Here is a 19,373-nt window from a genome sequence, read left to right as displayed (position 1 = left end):
CTTTTTTTTTTTCTGGTCTGGCTTTAGAGCCAACAGCTTCACAGAAAGAAGAATTTATATCACTGCCAGCGGTCACTAGTGAACAACTTGTCATCGTGGCCTACTTCAGAACAATATAGCCACTAGTGCCAAGCACAAGGGCACATCTTGAGACGAGCAGGGGGGTGTGATCGATGGCAGACGCCACGCTCCAGCTCTGTTCATTAGGTTTAATGAATCAGTTTGATGTAATCAGTGGATGAGTTGAATTAAAGATGCAGAAAAAAAACATGATCGGTGTTTGATTCAATGATAAACTCCACTTAAAGAATTCTCTGAATTCTATGAAATGAAGGTCAGGACAGAGATATTTTCTCTCTTTTATTTTTTTTTCTTAAAATTCTCCTGAGCCTTGAGAATCTGAATGTAACTACATTAAAGATTCTCATTGTCCAACTATGCATTGCCCTTCGCTCAAGGGCTTTTTTCTGTGCAACCAGCAAGTTTTAAAATTAGCCTGGAAAAGTTGTATTGAGTAACACCGGACCAAAGACGTCCAATGGTAAAGTCGTGTCTTTGTTTCTCACTTTGGAAATGTTAGCGCTAACGTTTTATACTTCAAGGTTTGTTGCCTTTTAAAGCATTTAACATTCTCAGCGAATTTAACAGATGTTGCTGTGTTTTAGCAGGCAGCAGTTTCTCCCATGTAAACGAGCAGGAGGCTGAACAGCTACACTAATTCAGTTATATGTTGAGCTAAATAAGGTCAGTAACTGGGTCATACTCACACACACAGAACGTATGCATCACAAAGCTGTGCTCACCTTAGACTCTCGTGCAGTATTTATAGAGTAACACTGCCCCCAGCTGAAATGGGAAGAAATGTACGACTGACGCTGCAACCTCAGCGACAGACTGGGCTGCAAAGTGGATGAAACCACAAACAAACGGTGCATGTGCATCATTTCAATCCATGGAGATCATTCATAATAGTGTTTTCTGATATACTTCCAGTTTACGGTAAAGCGAAGATTCATTAAGAGGATTAGAAACGTCTCTATACTGGTTCAGTGGGTCTGCGTTTAAGGAAGCAGGGTTTCTTTTGTCTCATGAGTATTTGGCTGCAATTTAGTGTAATTTCAGTCGTGAACTTTACAGGAAAAAAATTCACCAGTCACCTGAAATGGACACGCGACGCTGCTGTTGCTGTCACGTGCCCCTCGCCATCACCACCGAAGTGCCACCAAGTGGTCGAGGACGTCCTCCCAAGCCATTATTGCCCACATGCATCAAAATACTTTGAATTTATTTGGTGGGTAGAAGCCTGAGGGATCAAATCACCTCCTCAGTTTAGAGCGGCTTCCACAAGAGGTCAACAAAAACAGCACAACTTACTGTGAGATGACCCCACGCGCAGTCACAATGCGGAGCATATGACTTAGAACAAAGAATTTCCCAGGGTGCAAGAGGAACTTCCCATTGTCATCGTGAGTCACACAAGGCAAGTGACACTTATTATAAACAGGCAAGCTGTACAAACCGTGGTGTGTGTGTGAGGATGCACATTTAATCTGAGCAGCAGCAGGAGAATGAGCCATAAAATACAAATGGGCCAAACAGTGGAACAGAGTAAATATTTCCGCCTGAACGGTCACACACAAGCGGCTGCTCTTATAGAGCGTCGCTGAATATTCCATATGTAATTACCACTGTGCGTGAAGATATTGTTCATATGTGCACTTTTAATGACTGGCACAGTGACGCACCGCGACCAGCAGAGGGCGCCACTTGCAGACGGACGTCGTGTCTCTGTTTTGACCTGAACACGAAATAAAAAAAATAATAATAAAAAAATAAAATGATGTCACTTTTATAAACTTTAATACCTCTTCGCTAAATACTAAAATATACAGAATTTAGGGTAGTTTATTAAATACTAGCGAACATTCAGACAACAGGCAACATGAGAAAACACAAAGCATTTGATAAGGTCACTATGAATTCCTAATGGAGCCCCCACATAAACTCTGGATGAGCCTTTACGACGTATTGAACAAACGTCTCGTGGTAAATGTCGACTCCGACAGAACAACGCGACGGGCTGCGGGTCCTAAAGCGCGGCCTGCCTTTTATCGTCCCCTGATGCAGGAATGTGCAGGATGCTCAGTCCACCTGATACTGGTTTGCACCCGGGGGGGGAGGGTCTCCAGCCTCCACTCGAGCTGCCATAACACGGCGCAGCTCGGGCGTGCGTGCAGGCGAGCGCATCCTCAGAGAGCGAGACGTCTGCGGGAAACATGATCGCCACATAAATCCATCGCTGCCTTTTTTTTGTTTTGTTTCATCGCTTGTCTTCATCCCCATAGGACAGAACGGAAGAGCGGCTCCGCGCGGGGAGGACGCGGGCGGACGCGATCGGACGGCGTGAGGCGCGCGAGGCGAGGTCACCGCAGACTCCCACCACGGTAAGATGCGCAGAGACAGAATGAACACGTCTGCGTGTTTGTGCGTGAACAGCGGCTGTGTGGCGACGGGTGCCCGCGCCGCCCTCCGGTGCGACGCGGCCGCGACGAACCGAGCCCGGCGCGTGTGTGTCTCCAAAAACACGCGCTTTGAAGCTAAATGGATTTGTTTGAATGCAGCGGACGGTGAATACGGGTCACCGGGACCGGCGAGCGTGCGCATCTCTTATTGACGTGGCTTTGAAAACATTTACAAAATGGACCGTAGTAAATGTGGGTTAGTGGAGCAAATCCACGCGCACCAGGACGCGCCGCGTGATGTGTTTGTCTCTAGATATTAAGCGCTTTTACGTCCAGTTCTACGGGATGTGATTAAAACCGTGCTTCTAAAATGTAAACTCCTTTCACATTTGACGAGGACGGGGAGCACAGCAGCCTCACTGGTCTAGACACTGAGCACATTACGTTACAGTAGACGGGCCTGCAGGCTGCACGCTCCAGTCACACAGGACGCGGCACGAGCCGTGATCTGCTCACGTCACGCTTTTGGAAATAAAATACGAGTCTTCCCATCAAACATCCAGATCTTCCTTCCACTTTGTACCGTTACCTCTAGTTACTGAGGAATCTTACTTGCAACATTCAAGCCTCGTCTGGTTACGATGGCTTAATAACTATTTAGGATGTCAACATTGAGCTGTAACCCACATCTTTCTCACTTGGGAGCATATGAGCTATAGTTAGACACGTGATCACACTGAAATTAACTCCATGATGAGCTCATCCTGAGGTGACAATGATGCAGATCATAAATGTGCTGTGGATGCTGTGTGTGTGTGTGTGTGTGTGTGTGTGTGTGTGTGTGTGTGTGTGTGTGTGTGTGTGTGTGTGTGTGTGTGTGTGTTTGAGCTGCCAAAGGAGGGTTCTGCATTGATCATTGTGGATATTAATGTGTCAGCAGCCTGTGTAATGTCACATTATTTCTGCCTGGTTTGCTTTATGTGCTAGAAGGCTTATGTAACCAGCTGATGACCAGTTTCAATGCTTCAGGTATGAGATGGTTGCTGACAATAAAAAAAAACAAAACTGGGATATAGACTTACTGTAACATTTTTTAACTGATTCATATTTAGCTTTTTCTTGTGACCATAGAATAATAATGATACGGTGTAGAATTGTGGTTACTGTATGTTTGTTCCATTTAAGTGACCTCGGGGCCTTTTCCAACCCAACCATTCACTGTCACATGCTGGCAGCGAACCTCGGAGTCAGTTCTAGCTTGTGTTTGTTGTGTTTGGTTCACACACACGCTTCCCGTCCAGCTGCTGCTGCGGCTGCGGGTTTCACAGTCACTCCGTGGCTCGTGGTGTGTCGTGCTCGGTGCCGCTGTGGCTGAAAGAGGGAGAGGGGAGCGCGTGTTCGTTTCGGCGAGAACCAACGCGCTGCAACACAAAGTGCTTGTTGTCGCGGGAGCGCTCCTGTTGAAGTGGCTGCAAAACGCTGCAGCAGAAAGGGATTTTAAGCAGGACAACACTGAGGCAGATGAGAAACATGTTTTGTAGCAGCCATCCTGGATTCTGGCTGCTGAGCTTTACTGGGGATCCTCACACTCCACACCGGGGAGTACGAACCTCCTTCTCTGATAAAGATAACATTTCTCTCTGCAGCGGGGAACTAGCTGTGCCAAACACACATTCCACCTGTCTTCCCGCTTCTGCGGCTGAAAATAGCATCATTTCATCTGAATTTCAAAGCCGGCGCAGCCTGACGCTGGCTGCTGCACGGTGTGAAATCAAGCAGCTTCCTGCCGTTGCAGAGCATCCAGGAGGAACCTGCCTCCGAGGCCTCGTTCAGCCCCATTATATGTGAAACTGCGGATTCATCATCTCAGGGGCCCACGTGAGGTTAGGAGGCATCAATATTGGATTGGAGCGTCAGGATGGTTACGTGTGACCAGCACGAGTAGCTGCTGTAGCTTCAGCACCGAAGCCTCCGAGTAGCACATTGATTTTCAAAAGTTTGGATTGAATGATGATTAAAAACATTTGTAATTTCAAACAAGACGTCTTGTTCTTTGCTATTTATTTACTGCTCCCGCAGTCACTCTGAGCTACAGTATAGTGGTCAGTGCTGCCTGTTGTGTTATGAATTAATGATTGAAACACAGCGTTCTGCATGACGACTGCACTCCCATGAAACTTTAATGACGGCCATGTTTCCCCTCTGACTCAATGGGCAGAGCAGCACACACAGGAAGTGCGTGTATTCGCAGCAATCTTGTCCAAAGTACCTCTTTTTGGTCTGAAAGAGGAACAATACTCCGAGAAAGACAGACTTCTTGGTATGTGAAATACTGCATACTTGTGTAAGAACTCTCTGTAATATTCATCTAGTATTCACCACTGCTTCGTAATATTTGTTTTATGTTTAGAGTAAATGCTCATGACCGTAACGTAATGTTCTTCTGTTCAGATCGTAGAAACACACAGTACTCGTAGGCTCGTAAAGCCATGGGGAGCGCTCTCAGTGAACTACCGCTACTTTATTATAATGCTCTTGTTCTATTCTGTAGCTGCAGCAGGTGCAATGTGGGAATGAATGAAAACGATGATCTGATATAAATGACACTGAAACTGGCGAAATGTTCAGTTGCCGTTTTTAGTGCTGTTGAATTCTTGTCAGACTCGTTTCTCTATTTCATTGTGTGTCCTGCCTCTTGCTAATCTCAGAAATTAGTTGAGTGATAGTTTTTGTACATGAAATAAGGACTTTACTGTTACAGTAGGAGTCTGCCAGTATTTTTAGTGTCGCTCCTGTATGAACGGAGCTTTGTCTGCATGTGTGTACGTTTCATGAGGCCAAACGCCTCTGCAGCAGTTGGAAAAGTTGAGCAGCGCCTCGAGTCCCGGCGCTCGGGCCGCTCACCGGGCCTCGGCGCCGGGCCTCGGCGCCGGCCGGCCCGTCCAGCTGTGTCCAGTGGCTAATGCCTCCTCTCCTCCTCCTCCGGCCCGGCTGCGTCACGCCGGCCAAGTGTTAACAATACGGCTTTGTGCCTCGCACCTGTGGGCAGTGGGACTCGGGGAGAGTGGGAGTGAGTGGGCAGAGGGACATGTTTTGGTTCTCACACTGGAGCACGGCAGTATGTCATCACAGTGAGGTCTTTGTGTACGCGGAGAGGACTCAAATGCAACACTCTGGGTTTGATATGATATTTACTGTATCCATGTGCAACGGAAATTAATTAGGCCGCGCAACTCTGTTGTTTAGCGTTCTTAGATCTTCAGGTGAGTTTTATTAGCTCGTCAGACATGAGTGGTGAGCGTGTTCCACCAGCGCCCTCTGCTTCCACTGGTTCAAGCAGAATTAGTCTTGCGTGGTTGGAGGTAAACAGCTTGTCGATGCTTTTGCTCCGCGACAGTGGTTCGTGTGGAGTTTTGAGGCAAGGCCACTAAATAGTAAACAAACCGAGTGCACATCCGCACACGCAGCCACCTCATTGAATGCAGCGCGGAGACATTCTCTCCGACATACTGTGTGCAGATGCAGACACCCACTCACTGCTCGTCTCTTTTGTTGTGTAGTCATGCATATCCAGTCTTTCTTTTTTTTGTGAGTCAGCCTCACAAACCTCCAACTCTGAGTCAAAGGAGGTCCTTGTCTAGTGTTTATGTTTGATTTTTTCCAAATAGACTTTATTCATCAAACAAATCTAAATGTATAAACAAAAAAATGATTAACTAAATGTCATTTCCTATGAGCGCCGACTGTTGTAATTGCATGAAAGGCACAACTGTGTTTTGCAGGTCTCGGTAGATGTAAGTCTCCATGCTGCGTACAAATAAGGCTCGACACACGATCTGGAGAGGAGCTTTGCTGAACCGCTGGCTTTTTCTCGACTTTCCAGGTGCCTGTGATCCCCGTGCCTTCATCTGAAGTTCTGACACTCCTCAAATAACCTCAGGCAGCGCCGGCAAACGCAGCCACCGTTTCATCCGACACCGGTATCAAAACCTCAGGGAGGATGTGAGTGACGAACCCCCAACGCATCCAGCCAAGAAGGGAACTGGGATTCGGTGCCTGCTATGGACTGAGCGCTCGGGCTGATACCTCATCACTGGCCTCGCTCGGAAGTGTAAGTCTTTTATTAATCCCTCTGACCGCAGACCAGGTTGATTCTGCTTCAGGAAATCAATTGAAATTGGATCCATTAATGAGAAATAATCCAATATTGTCTGTGTTTCCTTTCTAAATGAGGCTGAATGAGTCTCAGACAATAGTGTGTGTAGAGAGTGAGAACAACAGCAGCACTCAGAGGTACCAGACTGCAGGTTTAATGTCTTTGTGACAGGATGTTGTTCTTTTTAGCTTTAAACTGTTTGCTGGAGGTATTGATTTCAGTGTATGAGGATTCTGGGAGATGCTGTTGTGTATTTAGGAAAGAGGCCTTGCCCCTGATTAGACCGCATCTGCAGACAAACTGTAGTAACATAGGAGGCAGCTCAGCCCCTGTGTGCTGAGGTCGTGGGCTGATATCTCCACATTCATCTCCTCCAGCTCCTCTTTTCTCCCCCGTCTTCTCGTCTAATCTCGCCTCCCATCACTTCACTGACACGTGTTTGTGCTCCTTTGCCTTAGAACTTCACAACGGCAACACGAGTTGTGTCTTTGTTCTTCCTCTTCCTGGAAGCAACACTTCCTCCTTTGTTTACAATATGTATCTTATGATGATGTTTGACCTCCACTGTGCATTATAATCTCTATTTATGGAATCCAAAATGTCTAAAAGCAATATGCGATTCAGGTTAAACAAGAAAATGACACCAAACAAATGAAAACTTCCACCTGGATTATGTTTTTCTCTATAAATGGATGATGCCTCGTGTTTTCCTGTTTGTTTGCTTTGTATTATTGATAAGTTGAGTGATGGATGCATTTCTGCACTTGGCGTCTCTACTTCTCATTTGTTTTTCAATGAGCCTCGTCATTCAGGTTTTCGCTTGAGAGCTGAGATGAAAAACTGGCTGAAGTGAAGCAGAACAGACTTGCTTCAGTTCGGGGGGTCTGAGCACCTTACACCATCACAGTTTACAGTATTTCCACATTTCATATTCGTCATATTCAGGGAGCATCAGCACGGCCAGCATTTAAATGCATGTTTAAATGCGCGTTCCTAGCGAGTCCTCTTTAGCATGAGGGGCACGTAATGTCGCATGCTAACTGTGATGCATAAATATTTTACAGTTAGTGGCACGAGTTGTGCTTCTGAGCCGTGATCGGAAGGGAAAGTGAGCCTTGTGGTTCAAAGAGTGATGCTCCGACCAAGTGACGGCGCGTTGGACATATTTTTACATTACGTTTGTGGTTTCCCTGCTGTGCGCTTTGCTCGCCGCGCCGTCGTAGCTGCAGCCGTAGCTGTCGAGACATGACAGATAGGCAGCGGTCGGTGCACTGACCCATATGCACAGCGTGCCTCGCAGCATAGAGCTGTAGGCCGGCGCCGCGTAAGTAGAAGTGACTTGTCCCAGTGGGGCGGCGTTGAGAACAGGTGCCGGCGCTGTCATCTCGTTAACGGCGGGGAGCGAGCAGCTCCTCTGACCGAGGGCAACGCGTGTGCAGGAATGCCTGCAGGTGATGTGGAGAACGGCGCTGTTTGGCAACACAACATTGGTTTAGTTAAAAACCAGGAGCTTTCATTTTACTTAGCGGGAGATTCTGTACAGTGTCTGCTGTAATAATTTACTTATCTGCTCATACTTATTTATTTAGTTTTGAGCACATTGTCAACGCCGGTTATTGTGCCGCTCCTCTTTTTACAAAGTCTGTGAAAATATACTTGATTGAAATCGAGGTTTATGTGCAAAAAATTCTATCAAACATCAGAAATTAGGCCCCTAGATGACCCATTTATAGAAGAACTAAATTGACACGATGAATTATTCCATTCACTCTCGTGGCCTCTATAACGAGAAGGGGACTAAATTAGGACACTCAATTCTTGTTTCTCTCGTTTATTCCATCAAAGCCATTAAGGCGGATTTGCCCTCGTTGCCCAATTTACGCTGTGATTTGTTGCCCCTTTCACTCGGACGACGGGAGAGGGGAGGAAAGGCCGGAGAAACCGGCTGCTATGGTTTGGAGATAATAGGACGACGTGTGCGATCTGACGGAGTTCTGGTGCAGCCGGGAGGGAAGACGCGCTCTCCCAAATAAATCACTGATGGCTCTCAGCAATAAAGCAAAAGCGAGCAGTGAGAATAAAAGGATGGTAGAGAGAGAGTGGGTGTGATGCAGGGAGATAAAAGGAGGAGAAGGAAAGAAAACACCATCTGGGCTTCTTCTTTAGAAAGTCACCATCTAACCTACATACACACACATACTCATTAATACTTAATAACATGTTATTATTCACTTTAAGCCGAACATTAAGGTAACTGCTGTGTTTTCACTAAGTCAGAGTCGTTCCCAGGTCACACATCAAAGACAGAAGCGGTAAAACGAGACGACTACTCGAGCCCGACGTCCATTGTCAGGCCCTCAGAGTCCACAGGGGATGTGGTTGTCGCCCCCTCCCCGGGTTTGATGTCTGCATATTAGGATATTTGATACGCTCCCGCTCTTTTATGTCGTCCTGCGAGCAGGCATCCTATTAGGAAGACGTGCAGACATCACCCTGCAGCCACATCAAAGCCCAGCTCTGCTTTTGCTCCTTCTGCCTCGTTCCTGTCAGTTTGGCGCCCCCTGGTGGCATTTATTGAACATTGCAGATATTGTTCAGGTTTTCTGTTGAAGTGATTGCTGCTGTTTCTGTTCTGCGTCATCCACAGTGACAATGGTGTTGTTTCTGGTTGGGGTCTCTACCGCCATCAATAATTCAGCTCATGAGAACCACACGGCAGGTAATGTTTTTGTTGTGTTTCATGTCCAGATATAAGGTATAACATTTCGGATGAACATCATATGACTGATCTTTGACCCCAGGAAACCCCACCCATCAGGGAGCACACGTGCTGCCCTCCACCCTGGTCATATCCCTGCTTCTCATCATCGTCGTCCTGCTGACAATCTACTGCCTGAGGTGAATAAATCTACACCTACACACTGTTCTCCTGCCTTGTGCATCTCTGCTTTCTCTTTTTTCCTGTGTGGGTGTGTGGGACTAGAATGCATTAAAAGTGAGGGATGTCCAGGAGCATCTACAAGCGCTAGCTGACGTTTCTGTCTCTCGGACGACGCTCCCTGTCCCTCTGTACTGTGGGTTTCTACTATTCAGTTAGTGGTCGTCTCTAGCGGGAGGCGCCAACTCTTGGACCCCAATAAGAGACAGACAGGCCCTGAATGTATGTGTGCTGTATGTGCTGAAACAAGAGGGACCTTAGAAGAGCACTCTAGGGTTGGATGCCTCAGCCAGGTTGATGGGTGGCCCAGAGTCCTGTCAGAATTGCTACAGAGGTGGACATGACCAGAATGCATGCAGGAAGCTACACGATCTGCTCTATTATTTGTGCAATGTGGGCAAATGTCTGTGAGACCCCTTGGATTAGATTTAATGTGTCCTATGAGAAATTTTAATATGCTATTATGTGTAGGTTTGTGTTCCTAGGTGTTAAAATAAATGTCAACATATGTGTGTTGTTTGTGTGAGTCATTGGGCATGTGTGTGTGTGTGTGTGTGTGTGTGTGTGTGTGTGTGTGTGTGTGTGTGTGTGTGTGTGTGTGTGTGTGTGTGTGTGTGTGTGTGTGTGTGTGTGTGTGAGGCATTGCGTGTGTGTGTATGTGTGGTGTGTGTGTGTGTGTGTGTGTGTGTGTGTGTGTGTGTGTGTGTGTGTGTGTGTGTGTGTGTGTGTGTGTGTGTGTGTGTGTGATGTATTGCACGTGTGTGTGTGTGGTGTGGGGTGGGGTCAAAGCATTGGCTTATGGGTAAACAGCTGCACCTTAAGTGAGACAGCTGGGTCAGGTCAGGCCACAGACATTCATCCACTGACCAGCTCAGACTTCATCCCGACGATGAGGAGGAGGAACAGCTTCTCCTCTCTCCGATGGTTGATATTAGTTTTGGTATTTGTTGTTTGTCTGCCTTTATGTGCTTCTGTTCTGGACATCTGGCTCAGCTCATATTTGCTTCTTCAACACCGATACTTAACCTCTATCTGCTTTTTGTCTTTATTTTCCTCTGCTGTAGGTTTAAAAACCACAGGAAAGCTCTGGTTACCTCTGTGGATAAGAAGATTCCAAATGGCTTCTTGGAGGAACGAGGTACTGACGCTCTGTACTCAGTAGAACCACGAGTGCATGAAAAACCAGCCTTTTGCTTTTTATTCCCCTTTTTTATTTTATTTGTAATTTCATCCTCTTTATGGACTCAGAAAGTTTCATGATCTGAGGTCTAAGATGGCTGGAAAGGCTTTGGACGGCTCTTAGCTTTCCGAGCACGTAGGGAGCCATATAAACTTTCCCTTCAAGTACAAAATAAATAAATAACCCGAAAGGCCAGATTGTGAGTTAGGACAGTGTCGATGCAGCGGCTGCAGCATGTTTATGGCTGCAGAAATCATTTCTGTCATGTGGCCACAGACGCGGGAAGTCTTAACGGTCATCAAGCTTGTTTTTGCAGGTGCTCTGAGAGCCTGTAATGCTCTCTGCTGGGAAACGTTAGCAGCCGACTGTCATATATGTGATCCGCAGGGGAGCAGACGGTGGTCCTCCTCCCCAGGTCGCCCTCGCCATCCAAGCGCTACTTCCCCATTCCTCTGGACTCGCTGGAGGAGGAGTACCGGATGCGCTCGGCCGACGACGGCAAGCTCTTCAGAGAAGAGTTTAATGTGGGTTTGTTTAACGGGGACCGTGCAGAGTGCAGCCTGACAATGATCCGCTTTCCTGAACGCGCAGAAAAGCGCAATAAAATGCGACGCTAGCAGGCTGCGTGCCGGTGTTTTTATTTTGACCTCATGAGGACTGGCTTCTCTCTTTATAGTCGCTGCCATGTTACTACCATCATGGGTCCTTTGAGGAGGCGAGCAGAGAGCAGAACAGAGAGAAAAACAGATACCCAAACATTTTACCCTGTGAGTGAGGATCCATATTTTGCAGCAGACAATATTAATGTAACCTTTAGACTTGCTGTTTTATCGATCGCCACATCTAGAGGAAAGGTGAAATGGAGAATTAAAAGGTATATTTATTTACAGGCGTCTGATCTTTTTTTCTCTCTCTTCCACAGATGATCATTCTAGAGTGGTGTTAAGCCACGTCGATGGGCATCCGTGCTCGGACTACATAAACGCATCGTACATAGATGTGAGTTTAATTACAGTCGCTCTGATTAATGAAAGACTTCATTATTAATGCTGCGTTTTCCTCCACACAGGGCTTCAAGGAGAAGAACAAATTCATTGCAGCTCAGGGTGGGTGGCGATCTCCGCGCAGGCAGGCGACCTTACGACCATTGACTGTCTGTATTTTTAACACCAGACCCGCTTCTTCTTCAGGCCCAAAGCTGGAGACGGTGGCCGACTTCTGGAGGATGATTTGGGAGCAGAAAACGGCGACCATAGTGATGCTGACCAATCTGAAAGAAAGGAAGGAGGTTCGTCTGCATGTGGCTTAACCTACATGGTGCACCTTCACTATTCTCATGACTCAAAGTCATAGCATCATTTATTTGGCTTCTTTCCCAGCTGAGAATCTATACAAAGTGTCACCCGGCAGATTATGTAGCATTACAATAAGTTTAGCCTCGAAGGGATGATCAATGGAGAGCTCAACAATAACTTTGATAGGGTGGAATGGAGTTATTGGGGATCAATGATGGAATAATTCTCCATAGGATCCTAAGAGGCTTTGTAGTAATTAGTCTGAGAATCTGGCTAATAAGTCGAAATATCACTGTGAAGATCTTATTGACTGACACAGTGTCTGTGATTCCATGTGTGCTATACACACACTTCTATCATTTACAAACCAGACACAATAGATGCAGCTATACGATCATTTTACGGGTAATTGAACTGATGGGATTCTCTCTGATCAGGACAAGTGCTACCAGTACTGGCCAGAAAAAGGCTGCTGGATGTACGGCAACGTGCGAGTGGCCATGGAGGACTTCACCGTGCTGGTGGACTACACCATCAGGAAGTTCTGCGTTCAGTATGTGAGTACGATTTCACAACTTTCTGTCGTTAGTTTGACGATAACTGTGCTCTACACAAGGAGCAGGAATCACTTCCACAGAAAAACTACAGAAGATGAAGCTAACGGCTGCTTTTATTTAATAATTATTTACTTGTTCAATATGCAGTAGTTCCTAATTAATATGAAAATCTATAGTCATAATGGTTGGATGATTAAAAATTAAACAAACAAAACTGCACTGAGTTGGTATAAAAAGTAAAGTTCCCCTTTGGGACAGTTGGGACATTTGAATGAACTGTAATTGAAAGCATCCGATAAATAAATGAAGCGTGAAAATCCAAAGCGCATTAGAGATGCATGTAGCGGCGTGTTCCGTACAGCGAGGTGCGACTCTCGCACCGCGGAGCTACAAATACGCCTGCGTTTCCCTGCGCGCGTTGCTGATTGCTCAATTGGGCGTCGTCTCGGCGCCGCGAAGGCTTCCGTCTGTAGAATCCACTTTGTTCCGTTCCCATTTGAAGCCGGGGCGAGTGCAGAGATCCTGCGACTGTGTGAGCGCAGTCGCAGCTCTGTGAACACGGATCAACCGAGTGTGCGGGAGAACAGCACCAGGCTCTCTGGAGAGGGCTTTCATGAGCTACAAGAGGAAGGCGGAAGCCGACGGATGCACGCGTTCAGTCATTCACTCGGCGCTCGGCTAATTTGAAGCTTCTGATTCATCCGTGTGCAGCTTTTACCGTTTGCACCCGTGTTCCCTTTACAGCAGGGCGCCGACGGGCCCCGGGCCCCCCGCCTCGTCACCCAGCTCCACTTCACCAGCTGGCCGGACTTCGGGGTGCCGTTCACGCCCATCGGCATGCTGAAATTCCTCAAGAAGGTCAAGGCCGTCAATCCGTCGTACGCCGGGCCCATCGTTGTTCACTGCAGGTAAAAAAGGCCGGGAAGCGCATCGAGGGCGTGTTCCGGCTCGTCGATACGAGCGGAACCACTGTGCGCGTTACAGCGTCAGAGGGCTGTGCGCTCATGGTCGTCGGGGAACGAGAGAAATGCGGGGCTGGTTCGCAGCAACTGCTGCGACAGGTGCTCGGGTCGCGGCCCCCCGCGGAGCAGCCCCAGCGCTGAGCCCCCGGAGGAGCCGTCTGCCCAGACCGCTCCCGTACATCCATTAGCTGGGCGTTTGGGCCGCGGGGGTGAAGCGGTTTCACGCAGAAAAACATATTCAGTCATTAAATTATTCTCGGAATGTGAGGAAAACTCTGTTTTCTTCCGCTGCCGGGGAGGGTTTCTGTGAAGTGTCAGTCGCGTGTCTGACTCACTGTTTCATGGCTGTTTGCTACTGAGAGGACCTGGCGCCTCCTTGTTTGTGCTGTGTGCAGCGCCGGGGTGGGCCGGACCGGGACCTTCATTGTCATTGACAGCATGATCGACATGATGCACATGGAACAGAGGGCGGACGTGTTCGGCTTCGTGAGCAGAATACGGGAGCAGCGCTGTCAACTCATCCAGACAGATGTAAGTGCTGACCCGCTCTGACCCGCTGTACCTTGGACTGACAGCTCCGCTCGCTGCTGCAGTCGCGGCGCAAAACAAACAAGGACACGGGAAAAAAAACAACGTGTGATGTCGAAATAGCAGGAGCTACTTTGGCAAAAAACTAAAGCAGCTACTTCTACCTGCGCCTTCCTCTCTCTCTCTCTCTCTCTCTCTCTCTCTCTCTCTCTCTCTCTCCCCCCCCCCTCAGATGCAGTACTCCTTCATCTACCAAGCGCTGCTGGAGTACTATCTGTACGGAGACACGGAGCTAGATGTGTGCTCTCTGGAGGGCCATCTGCAGAGGCTTCACAACACCAGGGCTCCCCACGACAGGCTGGGCCTGGAGGAGGAGTTCAGGGTACGCGGAAGGAAGCTCGCTCCTAAGCATTTCAGTCAGTAATGAATCGTGCCCGTCACCCCGCGCCCTGCACGGGTGTATTTTCATGGAAAACTCGCCCAAGGTGCCGCTCTCGGCGGCAGTAACATAAATAACAATGCTTTAAATCAACTAAAACTTTATACGGCAGCGCCATCTGCCACGTGGAATTTACTGTCGCTCGGTGAGGAATTCTCGTTTTTGCGGCAAAGACCTCCTCACAGGTCCCCGTGGGCAGCGTTCCCAGCAGCCTCCTCTGCTCGTCTCCGCCCGCGGCGTTTCCTCGGCGCCTCCCGGGTTTGACGCGCCTCCACCTTTCTCCCTGTGTGTCGTTCAGAAGCTGACCAACGTGCGCATCATGAAGGAGAACATGCGCACCGGGAACCTTCCTGCCAACATGAAGAAGAACCGCGTGCTGCAGATCATCCCGTGTAAGGAGCCGTTCCCGTAGCGACGGCGCGCCAGGCAGCTGGCGGATCTATAGATCACAGGCATCCGGCTAATCAGGTCACGTCTGTGTGATTAATGACGTTTAAATAAAGCTTGACTTGAAGGAAACGCAGAGCCACCCATCGGAGCCTCCAGCCTAATAACAGCTGCACTAACGTCTCACTCACGCTGCATTGTGTTCGGCGCCTTCTAACTTTTATTTGATTGGAAATCACTCCTCTTCCTGTTTTCTGCCCCTTTTCGCAGATGATTTCAGCCGAGTAATACTCTCCGTGAAAAGAGGACTGGAGTTCACCGACTACATCAATGCCTCCTTTATTGATGTAAGCGCTCCCCCACCACCTCCTGTATAGATTTCCCATAGAAGTATATATATATATATAAAGCTCATTGTTTCCTTTAGAAGCAATGCAAAATATGCTGTTTGCTGCACTCTCACTGTTGTTTGCCGGATGCTCTGCCCTCCAGGGCTACAGGCAGAAGGACTATTTTATCGCAACCCAGGGCCCCCTGTCTCACACTGTGGAGGACTTCTGGAGGATGGTGTGGGAGTGGAGGTGCCATTCAATCGTTATGCTCACCGAACTCAAAGAAAGGGAGCAGGTAGAGTACCGCGTTCGTGGGAACACGGACTGAAAGGGTCGACTTCTTTATTCTGGTTTTTAATTAGCGTTTGTATTTATATTTGCAGTGTACAATGAAAATCAAACAAATGATCATATGCTTTCGCTAAATGTCGTTTTATTTCCGTCTCCTCTTTTTCTACCAGGAAAAGTGCTTCCAGTATTGGCCATCAGAGGGCAGCGTAACATTTGGAGATTACACGGTGGAGCTGACTGGAGAGACGCCGTGTGAAACGTTCACCCTCAAAGACATGGTGGTCACTCATAGACCGGTAATGCTGTGTGTTAAAGTACAAATCATCATCACGCTCTTGTTTACTTTACAGGCGGACTTCCTGCTTTCGGGTTTATATTTCTGCTTCATTCATTCCTTGCCGTCGCTCTCTCAGGAAAAGCAGTCCCAACACGTTCGGCACTTCCACTTCCACGGATGGCCTGAGATCGGAATCCCGGCCGACGGGAGAGGGATGATTGACATCATCGCCGCCGTGCAGAGGCAGCAGCAGCAGTCTGGGAACCATCCCATAATTGTGCACTGCAGGTGAGGAGCTTCAGGTTGACAACTGTGCAGCAGGATGTGCATCATCATCTGGAAGCGACGTTCCGCTCAGACATTCCTTAAATGAAACCGCTCCAGTTCTCACGGCGCTTTCACTTTACGGTTATTGGAGGAATATTGGACATTTTTCCCTTTTACAAATGACTGTTACAATAAATTCTACATTTCCTCCTCGCTAGACCTGGTGTTCTGCGCCTAAACCACTTATGTGATCCCATATAAAGACTTAGCTGTGAAAGCTTTGATCAGAACCTAGCTTCAGGTGAAGTGATTCTAAAGCAGCATGCCCCTGTGGGATCGATCCAATCCACTGATTCACAGTCAATTAAAACCTCTCAAAGTGAAATCTCCTCTGACTCCCACTATGATTAATCTGATAAGATGAGCTAACGACAGGAAATGGTGTCATCACTCTCTTCTATTCCTTCATCACCACTTGTCTAAGAGGGGCTTTTTAAAGCTTTTTCTCGTCCTCTGGGGAATGGGGCTAACCCGTTGCAATCCCCCAACGTCTCTACACTTGGTTTCCAAATCGTACTTCCTCTCTCTCTCTCTCTCTCTCTCTCTCTCTCTCTCTCTCTCTCTTTCGCTCTCTCTCTCTCTCTCTCTCTCTCTCTCTCTCTCTCTCTCTCTCTCTCTCCATCCCACCATCATAGTAAACATTGACTCAGTCAAACACTGAGCTTCCGAACTGATTAGTGTTAGCGTTTGGATTAGCCTCTCTTTAAGTGAGGATGATTATTAGCACTATTACACAAAGGTCACCTTTTCTTTGCACAACTTTACATTTTAATGGAAAACCGATGTGTTGCTACTCGCCGGCCTTCTATTGCAGCATCACTGCTGTGCTTTTGCCACTTCTCCGCTGCATCCGCGGCTCATGCATCTCCGCGCGCACCCTCCGCTGTGTACAGTATATTGTGCTTACTCTAAGTTTTGCCCTTCACGTTTCAGTGCTGGTGCCGGTCGGACCGGTACTTTCATTGCCCTCAGTAACATTCTGGAGAGAGTGAAGGCTGAAGGCCTCCTGGACGTGTTTCAGACAGTCAAGAGTTTACGCATGCAGAGACCACACATGGTCCAGACTGTGGTGGGTAGAAAATAAAACATGAAGTCGAAGCTGCTGGGCTGCACCGTTCAGCTGCACACACTGACGCCCCTCCTTTTGCTCTTCCTTGCAGGAGCAATACGACTTCTGCTACAGAGTGGTTCAGGACTTCGTTGACATTTTCTCCGACTACGCCAATTTTAAATAATAGAGACACTGCTGTGTAAAATAATGTCAAATTAACTTATGCAATTTTTTCTGAATGTTGTTTTCTAATGTAAGATCTTTTTACATTTTGCACTTGATGACAGTTCTGGAAGTGTTGTAACATAGTGTAATGTAATGGAAGCGTCTGCGCTCCAGGCGAGTCTTTCTCTTTCAGGAATGTTTGATCTTAAACTACAGTGGAAAACATAGCAATTATGGTGATTTACATAACGGGCCGGTCGCGTCAACATTGTCAGGAAATATTCATTAATTGTATTCAAACTTTATCTATATAAGTAATGTATATATGAGCCAGTATGTATTGCTTATTCCATGAAAGGCATCACTAAAGTGTTAAGAGTGCCGTTCTGTTTCTTGTTACTGGCCACGATGCCTTTCTTTACATCAGTGACTCCCTCCCTCTCGCCTGTGAATACAGTGGAACTCAACAGCTGCTGCCTGTTGCAATTTTATTCAACTTCACCACTTTCCTTTTTCGCCTGCGGCGGTTTTATCCAGTAGATTGGTGCATGACACCGCAAAATGCAATTAGCCCACAAGGACAGGAAATGATTCTGTTATTCCAGACGTATCATTTTACTAACCCATCACTGCAGCAGCATCACCGCTTTAACAAACCGACTTTACACCTTTATGTTTGTGGCGGCTGTGCAACATGGATTAGAGAAGAGTTCTAATCAGAGAAACTTGTCACCAAGTGACACGATTATAACAAGGATACATGTAAGTCAGATGTTTATGTTTAATTTAGCTTAGATACACTTCTTATACTGTAGGTAATCAATAATAATGTAGGTTGTACAGGCATGTATTCTAAATATTATTATTTATATATCATTTCGTTATTTGTTAATAATAATTGTCATAGAAACCAAGAATACGAACAAGGCTTACATGATAAATGTGCATTTAAGTAAATAACTAATAACTGATAATTAATGCTGTAAACAAGAAACCACAATGTTGCACTGACGTCAAAGGCATATTATATATTTTGTTGCAAAGCTTCTGCTTCCATCTCTGAACACTTTAGCTCTGGTTGAAGAACAGAACCTTCCGCTGTGTGTTCTATTATTATGCTTTTTATTAGGCCTCTGAAGTGACGAAGCAGATCTAACAGCCACACTGATCACTTTGTGTTCTTGTAGTTATCCATCATCATGACTGTTGTTGACATCACAATGTGGCGTCGTGGCGTCTGACTCAGATGAAGGGGAAACGACAGCGAGGCCTTGCAGCTGGCGTAACGTAACTGAACAAGCATCTTTCCACGATGTCTCTGCCTTTTGAGTCTGTACGGATTTAAACTATCTGTTTGCTAAAAGCCGATTACAATAAATTCTAGACAAAGACATGCCAGGTGTGATTTCAGCATCTCTTTTTTTTTTTCTTCACAAATGCATTGGAAACAAAAAGATGTTTGTGATATGCATTTCAAGCTGCTTGAACCCTAACGGTGATGTCAACATAACTGAGCACTTAGTCGGTGCCATTAGTAGTTTTGTGTGTCCCATTAGTCAGTAAATGTGTCACACCAGCAGAGAGGGGATTATAATCCTGACAGCAGCCTTGTACCATTACCTATAAAACCTCCCTCTGGCTAATGCACCACATGCTAACAAGGCAAATTCAAAGGTGAGTGAGTCCTCATTCGTTAACGTCCTACTCCTCTTCTCGATGCCTGAACATCTCCCCTGGACTCTGAGCCGCGGAGCCGTGGGTGTGGAGGCGGTGACATTATTGTTGTTCTTCCAAACTTGGCTCCCTCTGCAGCTCTAATGGAAGCGAGAAGCAGAGTGATGGTGCGGGTGGTGCTGTTGGCGTTGGTGGTCCAGGTCAGCCTGTCCCAGCACTGGTCTTATGGATGGTTACCAGGTGGAAAGAGGAGCGTGGGAGAGTTGGAGGCGACCATCAGGGTGAGAGATTTTGCATGCGCTTGAGTCACCAGTGGAGTCTTTATACAATTTAAATATCATCATGAACCCAG

General features: G+C 47.1%; 1 protein-coding gene across 3 annotated transcripts; it reads left to right on the top strand.

The window, feature by feature from the left end:
• Positions 1-1,738: 1,738 nt before the first annotated feature.
• Positions 1,739-18,740, top strand: LOC114841823 (receptor-type tyrosine-protein phosphatase epsilon-like). Of its 3 annotated transcripts, none has more exons than XM_029126982.3 (21): positions 1,739-2,444; positions 6,346-6,573; positions 9,266-9,337; positions 9,420-9,516; positions 10,621-10,694; positions 11,124-11,260; positions 11,413-11,503; positions 11,659-11,735; positions 11,806-11,842; positions 11,927-12,024; positions 12,469-12,588; positions 13,336-13,496; positions 13,946-14,081; positions 14,311-14,460; positions 14,816-14,909; positions 15,175-15,251; positions 15,397-15,531; positions 15,698-15,823; positions 15,941-16,092; positions 17,065-17,200; positions 17,292-18,740. In XM_029126982.3, the coding sequence occupies exons 3-21, from the start codon at positions 9,271-9,273 to the stop codon at positions 17,364-17,366; spliced, it is 2,040 nt and encodes a 679-aa protein (XP_028982815.1). In that variant the 5' UTR covers positions 1,739-2,444; positions 6,346-6,573; positions 9,266-9,270; the 3' UTR covers positions 17,367-18,740. The 3 variants fall into 3 exon arrangements, with proteins under 3 accessions (XP_028982815.1, XP_028982814.1, XP_055358479.1); XM_029126981.3 differs by having other exon boundaries at positions 2,018-2,444; positions 13,333-13,496; XM_055502504.1 differs by lacking the exon at positions 1,739-2,444 and adding an exon at positions 4,761-4,782 and having other exon boundaries at positions 13,333-13,496.
• The last annotated feature ends 633 nt before the right edge of the window (positions 18,741-19,373 follow it).

The sequence above is a fragment of the Betta splendens genome, chromosome 15 (genome assembly GCF_900634795.4).
Source record: "Betta splendens chromosome 15, fBetSpl5.4, whole genome shotgun sequence".
Lineage (NCBI taxonomy): Eukaryota > Metazoa > Chordata > Actinopteri > Anabantiformes > Osphronemidae > Betta > Betta splendens.
The sequence above is the reverse complement of the archived record's forward strand: the minus strand, read 5'-3'. Positions and strand labels throughout refer to the sequence as shown.